Raw genomic sequence first — 20,372 nt, forward strand, 5'->3', positions numbered from 1 at the left:
TTAGCAACCCCAAAAAACGTTTTATGCAAGTTCAACGGGTCGTAACTCGTAAGCAATAGAGGAAGATTGGTTGGCAAATAAAATTTGAGTTATTTTTAGTTTAAATTGTTTAATTATCAGATTGTGTTCGCACATTATTTATTTTTATTAATTAATTTCTCACATACCCACCTAATTATATAAGCACACGGTAAAAGTAATTTTTAAACTCCCGTAACCGGATGACAGTTCAATCACTGTACAAATTATTTATTACTTCATATAATATTTGGATGATTTTTAATAACTGATTTATTGATTAAAGTTACATGTATTTTTAACTTATATGGTTACAAAATTGTTGGTTATTTTTGTTTGAAGCTTGATTCAATTTTATTTAATTTTTCAAAAGTGAAATTTTAAACTGTAATAATTTTTTTGTATGCTGAAACAGCTATCGTATGAATAAAAATACAGAATCACACTCTGAAGACAGACTGGATAATAGTGTCATCATAATCTAAAATGTAATCTAAAATGTAAAATGCTTATTTGAGTAGAAAGACAGGAGTAAAAACTAAAAAGTTACTGAAAATAAAAAGGATAAGAATAGTTAAATGAAAAATGTCAGAGATCCCAAATTTTTACACCAAAAATTTTTTCAAATCTAATATGTCAATATTTGACAACATTTATAATAATAATATGAGCACACGAATTAAAATCAATTATGCGTGAACAACGTCAGTTAGTAAATTTTTTGAAAAAATAGGTGAGAGCAACGAAACGGCTAAATTAGTGGGCCCAGTGAGGCTCGTTGAATTCAAATCGAATGGCACAGCTATTGCCTATTTGTGTATGTCACATGGCGTCCACGTTTCTTTTCTGATAATATTGTCGGGCCCACGTTATCCATTAAGATCGACATAGTTGTGCAAACTACTTGGGGTCAATTTTATGTTTGGCGGGTAAACAACCCCTTTCACATTTTTTTCCTTAAAAACTGAAACACAAAAACAACTTTTTTTTAATTCTCTTTTTTTTTTCAAACGCTTGACCCTAACCTCAGTTTCCTGCTCAAGAATGGGGTTTAACACTATTTGGTGATATTTTCAGAGGCCCTAATAATAAATACACAGTATTCGTGAACTGTGTTCTAAAAATCCCGATTTTTTGAAAAAAATTGATAAATTTTAAAAAAATATTTCATCGATTTAATATTCGAAATCCAATTAATATTTTTTGAAGTAAATAAAATAAATATATTAAATATTATTAAAATATTTAATTATATTCGATTTATATTCCGATTAATGCCTTCAATTAATTTCCAATTTATTAATTAATTGTTAATCGGTACTTGAATTAATTAATACGAATTATCAATTTTTACATTCATGCATGTAGATGGGGTGTTGCGAATAAAAACGTCAAAAATGAGCTGCTTTGTAGAAAAAGAAAAAAAAAATAACGATAAGAAGAACACGTGTCTTGACTCTTGACACATTAAAACATTATCCTAAAATTAGCATGCAGCTGATGAAATGATATTATAAAATTATGTGTTTTAGCTGAGGAGTGACTATAAAATAATTTAATTGGTGTTACTGGTTTGAAGATAGGGATTTATTTTTATTTAATAAATGATAGTCTTGTACGCGTTATTTTATAATTATTTTGAGAACCAATTTTATAACCCTAATATTTTTCCTAAAATTTATACATTACACAGAAGCTGGAGCTCAATTTATTTTGTCAAGAATGATGGATGAGGAATACTATTATTTTAATCTTGGAGGGTTACTCAAACTTTGAAAACGAGAAAAATCAAATGGTGTGTAGTTGTTAGAGATAGCCTAGTTGTTCTCTATTTAAACACTAATCTGAATGAGTGAGTTTTACCAAAAAATTAAAAAAAATTATTTAAAATCTAAACAAGTTGTGGAATATTAATTAACACTTTCCTATATATATGGAAGTTGTCCCAGAAAATCACAATGTGTCGTGTAAAGTATTGCACGCAACTGAAAATTAAGAAAATGTTGCATGTCAAACTAGCTACCACACAAGTCAAGTAAGTACCTATGTTGGAAAACGTTGCAAGTCTGCCTACCATACGTCATATTAATATATTCCGAACGTTGAGAATAATAATTCTGATGATAATCTTCACATCTAATTCAATAATATTATTTTTAAATTGATTTCCATAATTATTTTTTAAATAATATGATTTTATTAATGCGATACACTTGCACCGTATTTTTTTAAAGTTAACATGACTTATTTAAATTTAATTTTTTTATTAATTAAATATATTCACACATACATTAACTTTGACAAAATTCGCGACATCTTGCAAATAAATCGAGGGGATAATATTATGGGTGTTTAAATGCAATTCGATATATTAACATTACGGATTTATGGTATTTAAATTCCATTTATAAACAAATTTAAATTCTTTAAAATTTTTCATTTTACCAACAATTATTTAGCAAATAAGACTATTATTGTGAACCTAAATAGACACCTATATAGTCCGACAAAGATGTGTTGATAGGATAACTTTAAAATACTGTATGCATAGTAGTAGTATATAAAAATCGGTCTTTTTTAATGTGTGCCCAAGGACACATATTAGTCACTAACTCTAATAAAAATTGGTTCTTTTTATTGGTGAAATTGATGTGAATGCAGGGGGCCATTAATATTTATTATTCAACCACCAATAAAAAAAGCTCATTTATATGAGAGTTAGTAACTATTACGTGCACTTGGAAATAGCATAAAACAATCTCAATAACAAACCGTGAGAAACATGTATATTAGTGCATGTGTGATAATAAAGTTGGGTACATAGAGATAGAGTGGTTAATTAAGCATATACTTAAATCGAAACAAACGTATTGACTTTGAACAAGCTTAGCCAGCATGACAACTTTTAAAAATAGGAATTTGATTTGTTTAGTTCAAGTTTGTTTGGCCTTGGAGGTAGTGGATCCAAAACAAGGTCATTTTCTATCACAAATAATGTAGAGAGAAAGTTGTGAGTGGCTTAGTTACGCCATTGGGTTTACATTATTCTAAACCCCCTTTTCTAACAAATTTCTATTCTTCTACTTGGAATATTCTCATCTTATGTATGGTCTATCCTCCAATCCAATCCAATCCAATCCTTATCCGCCCACACTTTACGATACTTTAGTTTATCAAGATATGGGTTCGTCTATCTACCCAATTTTGTACGCTGCGGTTTTTATTTTGTAATATGTATTTGTCAATTGTGGTTTCTTTTATCTTATGTTATAAACGGATAACCGGATATATGTTAGAACAAAGTAGCAGGAGACATCTGACATCGTCCTTTAGAACACCCGCTAGGACTGTACAGACGAACCACTCAACCGCATCCAACCGCTCAATCGCTCGCAACTGAACCACATTTTGCGGATAATCACGATTGGTGGGTTGGTTGTGGATTTAAATTTTAAAAACCGCTCATTCGCGGTTTGGATGCGATTTTAAATTCTTAAAAATCACAAAACCGCAACCGCAACATATATTTATAATAGACTATATTTCCAAAAATGTAGTTGATATGATATAAATAAATAAGTAAACACATTTTTTTATCACGTAGCATTAATTTGTATTTTATTTTTGAATGTAAATTTATCACGTAACTTAAACTTAAATTTATTAATATTCCGAATTTATTTTTTTGCAAATTATTAATTATTTTAAAATAAGTGGTTGAACTGCAAACCGATCCGCAATAACCGCAAATTCGCAACCGCAATTGACGCGGTTAATCGCAACCGCCTTTGCGGTTGCGGATGACAATTTTCTAAAACCGCTCTTCGCGGTTTGGTTCGACTTTTACCCCAAAACCGATCCGATCCGAACCGCGTACACCCCTAGCACCCGCAGTGGTAGTGGACGTTTTAAAATTTAGTGGTCCCACTTTTTGCTCCGCATAAGCAAATACAAGTCCAAAAAAGAACATAAATTACGTGTCACTAGCGGAGGGTCAGTTCTCACACTTTTCAAAAATTCTTTTATAATATTTTATAGTCGATTGTAACTTGATTAATAGATTTATTTATTCAATTACACAATTGTATTAGTTTAAATTTTAAAATATATATAATAATTTTAAAATTATATTAATCAAATAAAAGTGATTAAAATTTTAAATATGTTAATTAAATAAGATAAAAATGTAATTAAAACATATCAAATTATTAAAAACATGAAATAAAAATACATTAAATTTAAACGTTACAATTAAAAAAATTAATGTTTATTATGAAACTGCGAGATATGCTCAATCAAGTCATTTTTCAGTTGACGATGTATACGTCTATCACGCATCTGCATATTATTTTGAACATATGTTTCATACGGGACAAAAGGTTTTTCCCCTAAATTTGGTTCCGGTAAGCCATTTGTTGTATCATCATAGGTTGGTAATGGACCAAATTGAGTAGCATATGTGTCTCTCTCGTTTTCAACAATCATATTATGTATTATGATGCATGCTCTCATGATTCTTCCAAGATCATGTAAATCCATATCACTTTGCTTCACCGCAAGCTCTTTTAGTCGAATTTCGTTTAATGATTCCATTATGTCCATCCTTCTTTTGTCTGCAACTTGTATAGATTCATATTCAGCAACTTCTGCAACGGTGACCTTCCCCCTTTCTCTTCCTACCAGTTGTAGTTTTTGTACCTTTAGAACGAACCAGTTCAAATTCATCAGATATTGGTGTATCGTTATTTCCTTCCGATGAATAAGCTCCAGAACTACTTACTTTAGTTCTCTTATAACTTGCACTAATTTGAGGAGGTCTCCACTTAGGATGTCTACGAAACTCACGCCAATGAAGTTCAAACTTAGACTTCTTCTTGAAATTAGTTAAATGATAATCATGAGCTTTCTCAATTAAATTATCCATATTTAACTCGCTCCCGGTTGTTCGTTGAGCCTCGTTATAAGCTGCTCCAAATTTCTGAGCACCTTCATTTATTCGTTGCCACCTTTTTTAATTGTCATAACTCCTCTCTTAATGACGTCGGGAGATTCATCTTCGCAATATTGTTGAATTCGATTCCAAAATGCTTCAGCCTTTTGATCAGTACCGACTAGTGGATCAATTGACATATTCAACCATGCACTTATTAGTAGTTTATCTTCAACCCACTTCCACTGACCGGTATTTTCTCGTACATCTTCGCTTTCTTCACAATCATCATTTAGATCAATAATATTTTCGTGGCCAAAGGCCGGCACTTGTGTTTCCGGGGAATTTTGGATATTAATTGGTGTTTGTTGGGTTTCAAATTGTGAATTTGGAAATGGAGGAAGTGGAAAGTTATAGGATAAATTTCGAGGATATGAAAATGGAAATTGAGAATTCTGAGAATGTAAAAATTAATATGGGTTTAAATTTTGTGGGTTTGGAAAATAGGAATTTGGAAATGGATATGGAAATTGTTGGTTTATATTTTGAGAATTTGAATTTTGATTTGAAGTTGGGGGATTGTTTGGATTCATTTTGCTAAGATTTTTTTAGAAGTAAGAAGTGTGAATAATAAGAGTATAGAAATTGATATTTATAAAAATAAAAATATTACTGTTTATTACCGTTATAATTATAACGTTAGTATACTAACCGTTGATATTATAGTCGTTGTTTAAAAGTAATTCACATATACACTCACAAGTTTACATAGTCATATGGCATGTTCAGTATTTCTCAAAAAGTAGTATTAAAATATTTATCTATGGCCAAATGGCCCCGGCCCGAAACAGTGACCCTGGCCATTTGAAAATGTCACGTCTAATGTTGAAATATTCAGTTATCCAGCCACTTGGAGAAATTACGTGTCCCGAGGTATGAAGTAACCCCGCATTGCAGGTGCTCTTAGAGCCTTTAGTATCAGGAGGGATGTTGACTCTGATGGGGGAGAAAGAGGGGCGTAGCTAGCTTATTGACAGTGAGGTCTCAATTTGAAATCATATATAAATTTCAATTATGTCGGTGATATATCAGTTAAAATTTACATGTAATTTTAATATTTTTAGTCCAATAAAATGAGATTTATACTCTAAATTTTCAAATTATCGGAACTTTTAAAATTTTGACCCCGGTAACTTTAATTTCTGGCTACGCCCCTGGGGAGAAAGATGGCCAAATGTTAAAGACTCCGGCAATGATCTTGAATAAATCCAGTTTGATATATCTTCAGTTTAAAAGCAAATTTGGAATTACGGTAAAATATATTCAAAATTTCGTCCGGTTCAAATTTGTTTAACATGTTCTACTTAATTCAATTAGTTAAACGAGTCGAATTTGAATAAAGGTTCTTCAAACTCGTTAATTAAATGAATTGCTTTGACTCGATTTGACTCGTGAAATTAAACGAGACGAATTCAGATAGAAATATAGACTGAATTAAGCGTAAAATTAAACGAATCGATTTGTTCGGCCCGTTATAACTAGCTTGTCTAGTTAAACGAGATAGTTTGAATCGGCTTATGAAATTTAACAAGTCGAGTTCATCGATATATTCTAAAAAATTCCGATGGGACATAATGACACTATTATGGATACTATTAACATGTAAATTCAAAATCATATAAATGATTAAACAAAATATCACGAGGTAGTCTAGAAAATCTGACAATTTTAATATATATTAGTTTCATTGTTAATGAAAGTTAATGTGCCACGATAAATTGTGAGAATATTGAGTATGATGGGGAGTCGAATGAGAATTCTCCTAACAACCCGAACTCCGATATAATATTAAGAAATCGGTTACTCTGAAATCTCAATATGTTAGTCAAAGACCATTTTCAAGATCTTAAATTATATCCTATATATAATTGGAATAAGGGGTTTTGGTGGTATGATTTGGTCATCACACGGTGGATTGCAGGTCTAATAGGTATAAAATAAATTTAAGTAAGAGTAAAAAAATATATTTGTTAATTGGTTTAGAGTCAATCATTTTTAAAAAAATAATTGGAATAGGTAAGTTTGTTTAAAAAAAATTGTAAAGAGATAATTTTATTTTATTTTCATTTAAAATAATAAACACATTTAGATTATATTTAGCTATAGATATTACAGGCGGTTTGTTACAGATTGTCTTTTAAAAAATTGAGAGTACGTGAATTTTATAAAATATAAAAAATAGGAAGAAATATAATAATAATCATAAAAATTATTATAATTCAAAATTGGAAAACAAACTAATTAAATAAATTTAAAGGTACTATCAAAAAAATTAAAATGGTACGGTGAGATGGTTTATGTTAATAAAGTTATTTAAAAATTAAAGTCGTATCCACTTCATACACGCTCTTGAGTTGTACCTAAGTTCAAAATAGAGAAAAACTATTCAAAATTTTTTTTAAGTAGCTTTCCAAATAAACTCATATTATATAAAGATGTAATTTGTTAAATAAAAATCAATCTAGTAATTTATAATATGAAATTATTTTATATAAAAACCTTACATAAAATGTCCAAAAGCTTTATAACCAAATGAACAAATATATAAACAAGAAAATCTAAAAAATCTAAAATAAATTATATTAATTAATTAATATATTAAATATTACAAGAAATATTCAAAATACAAAAAAGTATTATGTTCTTAATATTTATTTTAAAATATTAATCATAAATCAACATATCTAACAAAATCAAATAAAAAGTATATATTTATATATATTCAAATTATTATTTTCATAAAGTAAAAAATGAAATAGTTCAATTGTAAATAAGTTTAAAAATAGTTTCTTTAGAAAAAATAAAGAATTTGTCATGTGTAGTCTGTAGTATATCGAGTAAAAATAATAAAATTTTCATATTTTTTAATTTCAAAGTATAATAAATTTATTTTATTTATTCTCTTATACTATTAAAATAGTTAATAAATTGTATAACAAACACAATAAATAAGCAATTAAAAAATTCAACAATAAATATATATTCTTTAATGATATAAAATAATAAAAAAAATATTATATTATATATATATGTGTGTGTATAATACAAGCAACAAATATCTTGATAAAAATAAATATAAATAACAATTAAGAAATTATTAGTTAATGGGGTTAAAATAAAATCATTTTTTTACAAAAAATAAAAATGTGCAAGTTTGATTTAAGATATTGTTGAATAAATAATTTATTCATTATCTTAAAATTTAAAAAACACATTTTGATTATATTTAGGTATAAATATTACATGTATTTTGTTTCTTTTAAAAAATTAAATTTAGTGTACATCATCAATTCCATAAAACATAAAAACGAGAAATAAATATAATAATAATAATAATATTTTAATTTTAAATTGAATTTAAATATAATAAAATATATTATATATTACATTTATTTCATTTATTCTAATATTCCATTTTAGTACTTAATAATCTGTATAGTAAACACAATAAATAATTAATTTAGAAATTTAACTATTATTACACATTATAAAATGATATAAAATTATATTAAAAATATTATATTTATATAATAAAAGTAACAATTATCTTAATAAAAAAAATCTAATTAAGTAATAATGAATTATTTGTTAATCGGGTTAAAGTCGGTCATTTTTTTAAAAAAAAATTGGAATGGGTGAGTTTGATTAAAAAAAACTGTAAAAAAAATCATTTTAATTTTTATCATATAATATAAAAAAAATTAAAATTATATTTTGGTATATATATTATTGGCATTTTGTTTAATTTTGTAAAAGGGGTAAATTACAGAATGCCTTTTAAAAAATTTAGAGTACATGAATATTATAAAACATAAAAATTAGGAAAAAATATAATGATAACATAAAAAACTATTATAATTCAAATTTGAAAATTAGTTAATAAAATATATTTAAAAGTACTATCATAAAAAAATGTAAAGTAATTTTTTTTTCAAAATTATTGCAAAACCGAAAAATTATGAAATTGTGGTAAGATGCAAATAACAAACAACTTTGCAATTTTTGATTAAACTCCAAAATATTAAGAAAAAAATATATAAATAAAATAAAAATAATTACGTAAACATATTATATAAAATATAAAATAATATTAAAAGTATTATATCATATATAATATAAGAAATATTTTAATTTAAAATATTTGTAAACAAATAATAGGATGGTACAACTTATAAGTAAAAAATGTGAAATGGTACAAGTGAGAAAATCAAACAAAGAGGATACTATTCATAATTTCCCTAAAATTAGGAAGAAATATAATAATAATAATAATAATATAATTATTAAATTACTATGACAATTAAGAGTAAAGATTGTGTTTTCAAAATGACCCAAAAAATTATAAAATATTATTACAAACGGCGTAAGATGCAAATTCTAAACAACTTTTTAATTTTTTATCAAACTCCACAAGTTTAAAAATATATATAAATAAAAAAAATTACGTAAACATAATATATGATATGATTAAAATATTCTATTAAAGTTTATAATGTGAAAAAATTGAAATAATGAAAGAAATAAAATAAATTATAATACTTATGTTATATTTAGGTTATTAGTATCAAATATAATAATAATACAATAATAACTAAATATATAAGTACAAAAAATGCAATTTTTTAAAAAATACATTTTTCATGAAAAATATAAAATCTATTTAGGAAATAAATTTAATTTCATTAAAAATTAATTAAATAAAGAATAAATATTCAAAAAAAATTATATAGAAAAATTATAATCAATCCCGTGGGCACAAAGCTAGTTTTTATTAGTGCGATGAGATAAGCATTTAGTTGAACTTAGTTTTGTTAATAAACAGTTTAAAAGTAACGGAGCTGTGCATGAAACACATCAACTTAATAATATGGTCTACTTGTTAGGTTGTTCACACCTAAATCAACATGCAAATCCAAAACATTGAAAAGATAGGAGCCAGAACCTAAACTACAAACAAAAATAAACAATCAATTCACAAAAGATTACAACTGTGGTCGATTCGAAGAGTGCTCAGAAGTAAAACAAACCAATCACAATTCCATATACATCCCATGAACCCTATCCTTACTTTACAATGATCATGACACAATTTCGCAATAATCTAACCACATGTTCAAATACTGTTGGATATACATGTTTGTGTATATCAAACTAAAGCTAAGCTTCTGCATCCCCACCAATCCATTATCTTTCAATAATAAATTTAATAATGTGGTTGGGTTTTTAATTGTTTTTTAGTTATCGCTTATCACAAAGCATTTATCTAAGCGGGAAAATTAGGAAAAGGGAATTAGGAGGGTGGACGAACTTTTTTATTTCTTTTATTTATATATAAATAATAAATAATAAGCAGCTGAAATACTTTTCGAAATTATGATGATACTTGATAGGTGGAGCCGTGACTCACGGCTTTGCGAAATAATTTTCTTTGTTAAAATAATTATTTCCCCAAGTTAGCGTGCTTATCGTATGCATATAGACCAACGATTAAAAAACAGATATAAGTAGTAAATAATAAAGTTGACATGATGGATATCTTTGCGCGTTTAGACTTAGATAAGTTAATTGATAATTAGTCGTGGATTTGTGATTCAGCAACCACGCTCTTTCCTAAAAAGCTTCTTGCACTTGCTGGCATGTAAAAACCATTGACTCGTATAAGTCCTGTTTTGGTTTGCATCACCCCTCTGATAAAAGAGTGTCGAGATCAATTACAACTTACAAGACTCGTTAGTTACTGCTTTAAGCTAGCATGATGTTTGAACTTTGAATGCTAATATTATCAGCATCAGTTATATATTGTCACCTATCAGGCTATAAACGCATGTTCCTGTCTAAACAGGTTTATTACTCTAAATTATGACTTCTTCACAAAAACAAGGGAGTAAATATGTTACTAGCAAATGCTCCATGCTGTGCAAGCTTTTCTCTGGAGGTGGCCTATGGCTACATAGAGATTTTGTAATATTGAATGGACCTCCAAATAAAGGCCTACATAGCCGTGATTGCGATTGCACTAATAAAAAGTTTTGCCGCTAAAACATAAGAAAGTAACCGGCAAAATAAGGCAAGTTTATTTACGCGACTAATCAACATTTATATAGGACAGAGTTTATAATAGAGCAGAAGTTGTGGCACAGATGAAAGAAGAGCCAAACAGTTTTACGGTCATTTAGCCAAAAAAATAAATTAATGATCTTTTGGAACAAGTAAATTCCGGTTATGTTTTGCAGGTCATAAAACCATGGCTATAAACCCATTTACACAAATATGTCGGGGTGTAGAAGAAAGCAAAAAGAAGAATGTATCATCTCTCTTTTAACCTGTTTTGTACACTTCTATTGAACTTTCAAGTTTCTGACTTCTATCGGACAAAAAAACTGATAAAGGTTGTCCAATATCCAATCACCTGCAAAGAGCAACAAAAGAAAACAAACCTAGACATTAATCGAGACAACTTTTGTAGTTTTCTTATGCTCATGTACAAGTATTTACTTGATCGTACCTGTGCCATAATACTATTTCCAGTTTTGCCTTCAATTACTAACCCTGCAGTGAGACCAATCATGGCCCAAGCTCCATTGATTGCTTCTATTTGACGCCTTCGCTAAAGAGTGATAACAAATCAACATAAAAAGATATATCTTCGGCCAAGGAATTAAACATGACGAAATATTATATAAGTACAAGCATGATGCAAGCATAAATGTAGGATATCTCTTTGGACTAATAATGTCATTTCTAAATTGTGCAAAAATTGAGATAAGCACACTGCACACCATTTTATTAAAATATAGGAGAGAAGACGTGCAGTGGCAGTTTGGTTGTACACACTTGTGTTTGATGACCTGTGAGGTTGTGATGACACATTGGTGTGTTCCTGGCACAATGTGAAGGTGGTTCAAATCATCAAGTTAACAATACAGTGAGTAAGATAGGCGAGGAAGAGCTATAGATGGAAGGAATAAACTATAAACCGGTAAGTTTCAGATGCACAAGCCAAAGCCATTACACATTGACTAATTGAGTGGCCACTGCAATGATATTATTTTATATGTTCATAAGTGTCACCTGGCTTGCATTTTTGTGCGCATGCTAATGGTGAGCCAGAAATCACCGCGAAAAAGAAGAGACTAAACACTAGGCTCTAAAGATATAATTTAATCACTTTGTTTTTCAATACCTACTGGAATATATAATTGAAACAAAAAGCTGGAACCAAAACAACGTAACAGTAAAAATTGATTGACAATAAAAGAGATAAATTTTTGTGTAGCAGAATTCGAATCAACAACCTATGGTACATAAACAGAAAAAAAAAACTTTTGAGAAACCTATGCACCACTGCAACTAACTTAATTTTTTTTGAAATAATACACCAATTATGGTCCTATGTATTATTGGACGGGGCTGCCTATCACAAAGCAAAAGTATATTGCTTCTAGTAAAGCCAGTCAAATAACCTCAAATTTATGAAATTTATAGATTCTACCTTAATCAGTCTATTAGCGGTGCGCCACCGGTGACGATAATGAAATCATGAATTAAAATTGAAAGATTCCTCACCTTGAACTTCTCTTTTGCTTTTATCTTCTCCATTTGTTTGGCAGCTAAGCGTTTTGCTTCCACTGGATCAACCATGATAACCTCCTTTGAGTTTTCTTTCCCTGTTGATGCCTATAAATTACATTTAAGCACATTAGAGGAGGAAAGCTAATGATGCATTCCAAGACTTCTATTATACTCCTGATCATATCATATACTGTAGTAGTAATAAATGCACCAAAGTATTTATAAAGTGTAACTGAATATGCTGAACATGCTTCTAGAAAACATAGGGCTATTTATGGAACTGTAGATTGCCTTGGGGCTGCCTAATAAGAGCACTTTCCAACAATGCTGCCTAATGAAGTGTAATAATTGAATTGTCATGCCATTACTGACATCCCAGTGAAACGGTGCAATGGCAAGATCAATTTTATTGCCAGAAAGTAACCATTTGGAAAGATAATCAGAGCATTCGCTTAACGCGGTACTAAAAAAGTATCGGCTTTTCTGTAATAGGGGGACTAGGGGGAGTAGCCTCAGAGCACTTTTTAAGTTAGCAGGACGGAAACCTGGAGATATAACTTAGCAGAGAAGACTGCCAAAAATACTGGAAAACTGCAACTGTTCACCAGAACTAATCTTATAACCTCTACGGCAATTTGGTCCTTTTAACCAAAGTCTGGGGATACTTAACAAAGAAAACTGCCACAAACACTGTAAAATTGAACCTATATATATATACAAGAACTAATCTCATAATTACCCAAGTTAGTAACATACACTAGGCAGTGTTACAAGGGGAGGATAAGAAATGCAGGAAAAATAGGAGATAAAGGGGAATACGTAAGGCAAATGGGAGAATTAAATAGGGGTATTGGAGAAGAGTATTGCAATCCCTAATCTGGGAAAATGAGGACTGCTTAAGCTACTCGAAATGTTAACTTTATCCTCTGCACTCCAGTTATCTACGTTAATGAAACATTTTAATTTGTTTCTTTTTGCATTATTTGCTTCTTGTTGGTTGATGTTAGTTAGTTCTTCTGCTAAAATTGTTAGTCTGAGATCAATTCATTTCAATAATGTTGATTAACACTTGAAAGAAGTTACAATATCCCCTTATGTACTATCTACATTTCCCAGTCATCGAGTGTATAATCAGCCTCGACACGACTAACCCAACTTTCAGCACATTCAAACCTCACTACTAAGTTACCCGAAAAGCACAAAGCAATGCATACATTAGGATTTGCCAGAACACGAAACGAGGGGCCCTTAGCTCTACGAAAAATCAACCTTTCCCCAATTTTTCTTCTAGTTATCGATCCCCATCTGGAAATCAAGAAAAGTACTACATCAAAACAAAAAAAAAACAAAAAAAAACCCCGAAAAAACAACCTCCAAGCAAGCAAGAAACATTATTCACAGAATTAACCAAGTCCCCATTTCGATGAATTAAGCAAAATATTGAGCAAATTACAACAATAATTTTCTAGGATTTTTAAGGCCTTTTCTTGATTTTTAAGCCCTTTTAAGTATAGTATAAACATGTATATATATAATCAAGATATATAAATGGGGTTTATGTAATGAATCTTACTTGAAAGATGGTAGAGAATGAAGAGAGGAGAGGCTGCCATTGATGGGCTGCAGTGGGGATACAATACTTACAACAACCATTTTTAGCTTCTCACTAGCTGCTCTCCCTTATCTCATATCTTTACCCACATGTCCATTTTTTCTTTAATTTTTTTATTTGCAAAATTAAAAAATATTGTCACTTTTTTAAATATTTGTAAAAATAAGTTTTTAAAAATTTAAATTATAAAATGTATTTTTTTCAATTTTTTTTTAATACGGTATTTCTACAACTCGTGTAAAATGATTATATTAAAAAAGAATATCAAACATACTATTTTTTAAGTTTTTTTATGATTTTACTATTTTATAAAAATATTTGTAAAAATGCGATACAACCAAAATTAATTTGATATACAACTAGTTGCATTTGTATTCGATGTTGCAAAAACCTATCGTTTTTGCATATAGTTGCATCGAGTTATAATAAATTGTATTTTTACAAATAATAATTGAAAAAAGGTAATTTTACAAAATTCTTTTAAAATTGATGATATTTGTACACAATATTTTTTTTTCGTAGATAACTGCAGCCCTATCTTTCAGGTACACATCGGGTAAATCACACACGCTCACGTAATAGCATACAAATTACGTAAATCAAGTTAAATCACATTAAAGCGAGACATAATCATAAATTCTAAATTCTCATGCAAAGAAATTCAAAACTGTAACAAAAAAATAATTATTCACTTTTTAACGAACTGACACTTGATATTTTAAGAAAAGCCCAAAATATAAGGATATGAAGTTATGAATGCACGGTTGAGTAAACCGACCAACTCAACCCTTTTTAACCTTAATAACTCCCCTCAATTTAAATTGAATAATGGACGGTTTCTTACTTTTTCAACAAGAACGCAAATAAGTTTGGTATAATTTACAAAAAAAATTATCCTAACCAATTCAACCCGGTTTATTATCATATCATTTTAAATTTATATAATTTTTAAAAAATAATATGTAAGTGCGCCTTTTATCGTATATTTTGTGTGACTACTACGATATCTTAAATGTGTTGTGATTTTTTTTTCTCTCACTTCCAATATCTTATAAAAGTTACTAATTAATATATTAAGATATTGTTAGTTCTATTATTGGTTACATATTCATTTTCGTTTATTGATGGTTACATTTTGTGTGTATTAATAATTTATGTTAATCAAATTTAAATTTAAATATTATAATTATAAATTATAACACATTATAATTTATTTAAATTTTCAACGTAAGAGATGATATTTAGTTTTTTTTTTAAATCTTCAACCATTCAACCCGATACAGTCCCACTCAAAGCGATGTAAGATAGGTAAAATTGTGTTACAAAATTATTTAATTGGTTTGTTTATATTTTTGCTATGTTGGTTAAAAAATTTCAAGCCAATTTAATTGTTTGTAAAAACGTTATGAATCCGACTAACTCGACCCATGTGCAGGGGCAATGACTCCGACTTAGAGTAAACTATCACCACCAGGCACCAGTTGAGAACCACAATTTGAAAAGAAATTTGTGACGATCCTTCCCAACTGTCCTCGTGACCCCATAATAAATTAGCATGGAGCTAATGGTTTTTCGTTGGCTTCTCAACGTATGTCTGGCCAATTTTTATTAAATGCAATGCATTTCACAGACGCACACCACATTCACTATTCATTGCCCAGCTTCGAACAATACAAGTTTCATATTTATTATGACAAGTCATATCCTTATTTCATTTCTGCACTATTTTCTGTTTTGCTCTTGGATGCATACAATCAAGTTTACACGGTTTTGCAATCTTTGAATAAAGGAACAATTTGATCTTGGTAACTGCTGCCTTGACTCACAGGGATATATGGACAGCTTTTTCACAAGTGAGAGTTTTCAACTGTAACATTGAGCTCGCGGGGTTTACCCGTTGCCCCCTCAAATGGTAGCCGAATGGTAGCGACTGCGGGTTTTCTACGATAAAAAAATAAAAAAATAAATAAATATGATTGACCAAATCTCAAAACTTCACTAAAATGCAATCCATATTTTGGTTGTTCTCCTAGATACAAAAATAATCCGAAAAGTAGAGTAGCAGAAATTAAACGCCAGGGGGATACGATGAGTGCACAACCTTGTTTTGTTTCCCCATTAGCCAAAGCAGAGTCCTCGTAGTGAAAGATTGAGGATTTGCTTGAGAGTCTAAACTATTGCAGCTCTGATTTTCCTCGTCGTAACCCAATTCACTGCCTCCATTTTCCCACCTTGCAATGCCAATTTCAGAAGCCGTTCTACTACTATCATTCTCGCGATTCTTGGCCTTTATTTCATCAGTAGCAACCACATCGCGTTGCATTGAAAACCGGAATGAAGAAGCCTGGCTTGAAGACTCCTCTCTGGTTGAGTCAGGATTCTTTTTCTTCCCTCTAAGCCAGATCTTCGACACCGAGAAACTCTCCCTCTTGCTTTTCCCAATCCCATTACTAGCATTGCTCTTATCTTTAGTACTGATAGCACCATTTTTACTTAAACTTCGAAACCCTTCAAGCTCATCAAAATATCTTCTTGATTCACAATCACACTCAGACATGGCTAGTTTTTTCCCAGGGATCAAAGGAATCGAAGGCTTCTTACTAGATAGTTTCTTTATCGGAGTTTTTATAGGCACTTTTAATGATGTATCTTCATCCATAACATACTCATAAGATCCCATTGAGAAACATCTTCTACCATCACCAACATTAGAACCATCAGTACCACCACTACTTTCCTCTCTATATCTTCCATCAACATTCTTGAATTTCCCTAGCTTAACAACCACAACTTTCTCCTCTTTCTTATCTCGATTCTCTTCCTCTTTCACTTGAATTTCACACGATTTACGCGAACCATCAACACGGGCTGTCCCAAAATCCCCACCTCCCAAACAAGAACTACCCTCTCTTTCACTAACAATCTCTCTACAACTCTCACTACCAGACTCAAGAACAAGAACTAGTGGCAAACAATTACTATTATTACCACCATAAGTACCAAAATCAGACAACAAACATGATCTACAAAGAGGACAAGTGGAATGTGAAAGTAACCAAGTATCTATACAATCCACATGAAATGCATGGCTACATCTAGGCAACAATCTAAGCTTATCTTCACTAAAAAACTCACACAAACACACAGCACAATCAAAAGGAGAGTTTTTAACACCAATAATAGACTTATAACTAAAAATTGGCAAAGTGTCGATAAAAGTCTGATCAACACCAGAATCATGCAGCTGAAAAAGCTGTTGTAATGGACCTTGAAGTGCTGTGGCATCATTAAAATCATCAGGGTTTCTAACTAAAGTTCTTGGTAAAAATCTAACTAAAAGATGAAGCAACCCTGATATAAAAAATATAATAGCTAGTATAATTATTATTAGTAAAACTGTTGGACTAACCATGTTGTTTAAACCAGACTCGGTGGAGCTTGGCGGTGGTTGTGACGGAGACAGCAAGTTTCCGGCATGAATTTGAACGGAGACACTTTGCATAATTTTTTTAAAAGTGTAACATAAGATAAAAAAGATTGGAACTCGATGCGAAGATCATGCTATATAAAGAAAGATTTAAATGAGAAAATAAGAGCTTGAATTATGCTAGTGAAATAAGAGTTTGTTTCTATATAGCTGGAGAGATTTTTGGAGAGAAATAAATGTAATGTAATAAATCTCGCTGAAGAGAGGCAGGAGAGGTAGCATTGATAAGCTAGGAGTATTATATTTTTGGATGATCCTGATTTACGGTAAAATAAATATGGTAAAATATACAGATACTACGATGGTAGTTTAATGCAATATCGAATTTTTAAATGATTTGGTTTACTAACTGCCAGAAATTTCGGGTTGACTTTAAGGAATCACTTGCATGCACAATTAATTCACCTAATAACAAATTTAATGCATTAGGTTGAAATAATGATTTTATAATCTCTCCTTTCACCAAATAATTTACTTACCATATGGTCATACCCTTGCTAATAATGCTGCTTACAAAAGTATTTCTATTTAAAATAATAATTGTATTTTGATTTCGTGGTTAAATTAATTCGATTGATGTTTAAGTAATTATATAATCATAAAAATTTAAATGTTATATCATTACAAAATAGGTCTTAATTAGGATCCTAAAGTTAACCTCTGGTAATATATGTGTTTTAAGTATAAAATCATATACAATGATATATAAAAGTACTTAAAAGTAAGTAAGACAATATTTGACCAGTGTTTTTTTAGAGAAACTTATTTATGTCGTGAAAATTTTCGCGTATTAGATCAGTTAAGCTATTCTCTCCGACTAGATTGCCATTAAATCATTCTCTCAATCCAGATCCCGTATTAATCTTAATCCTAGTTCAACTCGGTCTCGACGGTGTAAACGAAGCCAATCAAACATAAGAGAAAATAACAACGGCCGGAAATTTCAAGATCGGGAATCATAATAACTTTAGATAAATTTTCTAAAGTGAGCTTTCCGTAACTTTTTCTCTACAAAATATATACAATTTTTTTCAAATATATTTTGAGTTATTATAGATAAGCAATATGTAATTTAAGTTTAAAAATTTGGTGAACTTAACCATACAAAATCAAAGACATAATTACAGAGGATATATTTCTTATTTATCTTAAGGTTGCCAAAAATTGTTGAATGACGACATAATATACCTACATGAAAATCATGAAATTTACTGGAACATTAGCATTTTCCCTATTTTACCGCGGAGAAATGTTAGGTTCTAAAAAACCGTTCCCGAACGGTTCCCGTCCCGAAAAGGTTCCTAAATGTTGAGTTGTCATTTTGATATTGGGTGTTTGTTTATAAAAATGTGGACTGCTCGTATATTAATATGAATCTCACGATTAAAAAGAGGACACATGTAATTTTAAAAAAGTTTTTTTTTAGCATGTAGTATTAGTCTTTACCGCATGTATATTATAATTCTCTGGATCAAGTTATATGTTGCAGATGTATTCCTTCTCCTAAATCCTTCTAATTGGATAATTTTTATGTGTCAGGATTTTGGAACAAAAACAAATTGTGAAAGTCAAGGTTAGAGACAGAGAATAGGAGGTTCACCTATGCAAAAACAAGGGCTAGTGTCTAATTTGGTGTTAAATAAATAAATGAAAAAGGTGTTTACGAAAATTCCGGTACTGAATCCAAAAACCTTTGCAAAATGACAACAAAACTTTCATCATGCTCCAATACAAGATCTCTCAGTATTTTAATATAATCCAGCCTGCCTAATACAAGTCAAAGTCAGCCATGGAACCCAAATTTCACATACAAGAAATGTTGTTTTTTAAAATTTTGTTCCTGGATCTCGGAGTAATTTTCAGGTCTTAGGTTCACTGGCAGAGCCGATACCGAGATTCACGCTCAAGTTTTGCTCGCATATAATCAAGGTCACCCATATTAACAGGCAATCTCGAAGACATGAGAAAAGACATTAAATTTGTTACGGATTTACACTACACATTGCTTTCAAGTGGATAAAAGAAAATACACAAGAAATTTTTCATTAGCAAACCTGCCCAATTGCAGATCCATCACGTAATTATAGATTAGATTAGACTTGAGACTCTCATGAGTTGTGTGATGCAGTGTGTTCTTTTACTGGCTACGCCTACCTTGTATACTCAAAATTTTGGCGTTACATCAGTAAGTCAGATACTTTTCGCAATTTCTTCTACCTGCAACATAACAACTCTTGTCTCCATGCTCATATTTTGACATTTGGTTTTCAGACATGGTTGGATTATTCGACTTTTGACGGGTTTTCAGACATGCTGCTCTGATAAAAAATAAAAAATTCAAGTAACGGCTTCTCCTGTACCAACAATGAAAAAACCAGAGAAGTTTTCTCAACTTGAATCCAACTGAAACAACTACAAATGAACCAGCAAAAACTACTAGCACAATTGACACCACAAAATCAAACCTGAAGCCTGATATTATGTCCATTCAAGCTCCAACCACCATATATGAGAGTAAGGCCATGCTTTAAACACAATATCCAGCTACAGAGCAATGAAAACTCTGTAGCACTCCATGATTTCATAATTTGTGATGAGCAAAGCTCGTAGAAAATCCATCAGAAGCATCATAAAAAACCCATCCTCTCCAAACCGATTTTAAACATCTGGTGCCTGATAGTAATTCCACTCGA

The 20,372-nt window shown here is 30.1% G+C and overlaps 2 protein-coding genes across 4 annotated transcripts; both read right to left on the minus strand.

Annotated features, from left to right (window-relative positions):
• Positions 1–11,059: 11,059 nt before the first annotated feature.
• Positions 11,060–14,290, minus strand: LOC141708789 (uncharacterized). 2 transcript variants are annotated; one of them, XM_074512568.1, is made up of 5 exons: positions 14,154–14,290; positions 13,795–13,885; positions 12,575–12,685; positions 11,514–11,615; positions 11,060–11,417 (listed from the first exon to the last, which is right to left on the minus strand). In XM_074512568.1, the coding sequence occupies exons 1-5, from the start codon at positions 14,231–14,233 to the stop codon at positions 11,373–11,375; spliced, it is 429 nt and encodes a 142-aa protein (XP_074368669.1). In that variant the 5' UTR covers positions 14,234–14,290; the 3' UTR covers positions 11,060–11,372. The 2 variants fall into 2 exon arrangements, with proteins under 2 accessions (XP_074368669.1, XP_074368668.1); XM_074512567.1 differs by lacking the exon at positions 11,060–11,417 and having other exon boundaries at positions 11,576–11,888.
• A 1,529-nt stretch (positions 14,291–15,819) lies between these two features.
• LOC141708790 (putative RING-H2 finger protein ATL49) lies at positions 15,820–17,890 on the minus strand. Of its 2 annotated transcripts, XM_074512569.1 has the most exons (2): positions 16,294–17,890; positions 15,820–16,133 (listed from the first exon to the last, which is right to left on the minus strand). In XM_074512569.1, exons 1-2 carry the CDS (start codon positions 17,692–17,694, stop codon positions 16,098–16,100), a joined length of 1,437 nt encoding a protein of 478 aa, XP_074368670.1. In that variant the 5' UTR covers positions 17,695–17,890; the 3' UTR covers positions 15,820–16,097. The 2 variants fall into 2 exon arrangements, with proteins under 2 accessions (XP_074368670.1, XP_074368671.1); XM_074512570.1 differs by lacking the exon at positions 15,820–16,133 and having other exon boundaries at positions 16,147–17,889.
• Positions 17,891–20,372: the final 2,482 nt, after the last annotated feature.

Source organism: Apium graveolens, chromosome 2 (assembly GCF_009905375.1).
Source record: "Apium graveolens cultivar Ventura chromosome 2, ASM990537v1, whole genome shotgun sequence".
NCBI classification, from domain to species: Eukaryota; Viridiplantae; Streptophyta; class Magnoliopsida; order Apiales; family Apiaceae; genus Apium; species Apium graveolens.

Excerpts from the sequence above, each read along its gene's own strand:
- LOC141708789 (XM_074512567.1), bottom strand. The coding sequence starts at position 14,233 with ATGGTTGTTGTAAGTATTGTATCCCCACTGCAGCCCATCAATGGCAGC. Across the intron at positions 13,886-14,153 it reads CATTCTCTACCATCTTTCAA|ATGGGGATCGATAACTAGAA; the intron begins GTAAGATTCATT and ends CTTGATTTCCAG. Across the intron at positions 12,686-13,794 it reads GTGTTCTGGCAAATCCTAAT|GCATCAACAGGGAAAGAAAA; the intron begins GTATGCATTGCT and ends TGTAATTTATAG.
- LOC141708790 (XM_074512569.1), bottom strand. The coding sequence starts at position 17,694 with ATGCAAAGTGTCTCCGTTCAAATTCATGCCGGAAACTTGCTGTCTCCG. Across the intron at positions 16,134-16,293 it reads TAATGGGGAAACAAAACAAG|AAAACCCGCAGTCGCTACCA; the intron begins GTTGTGCACTCA and ends TTTTTATCGTAG.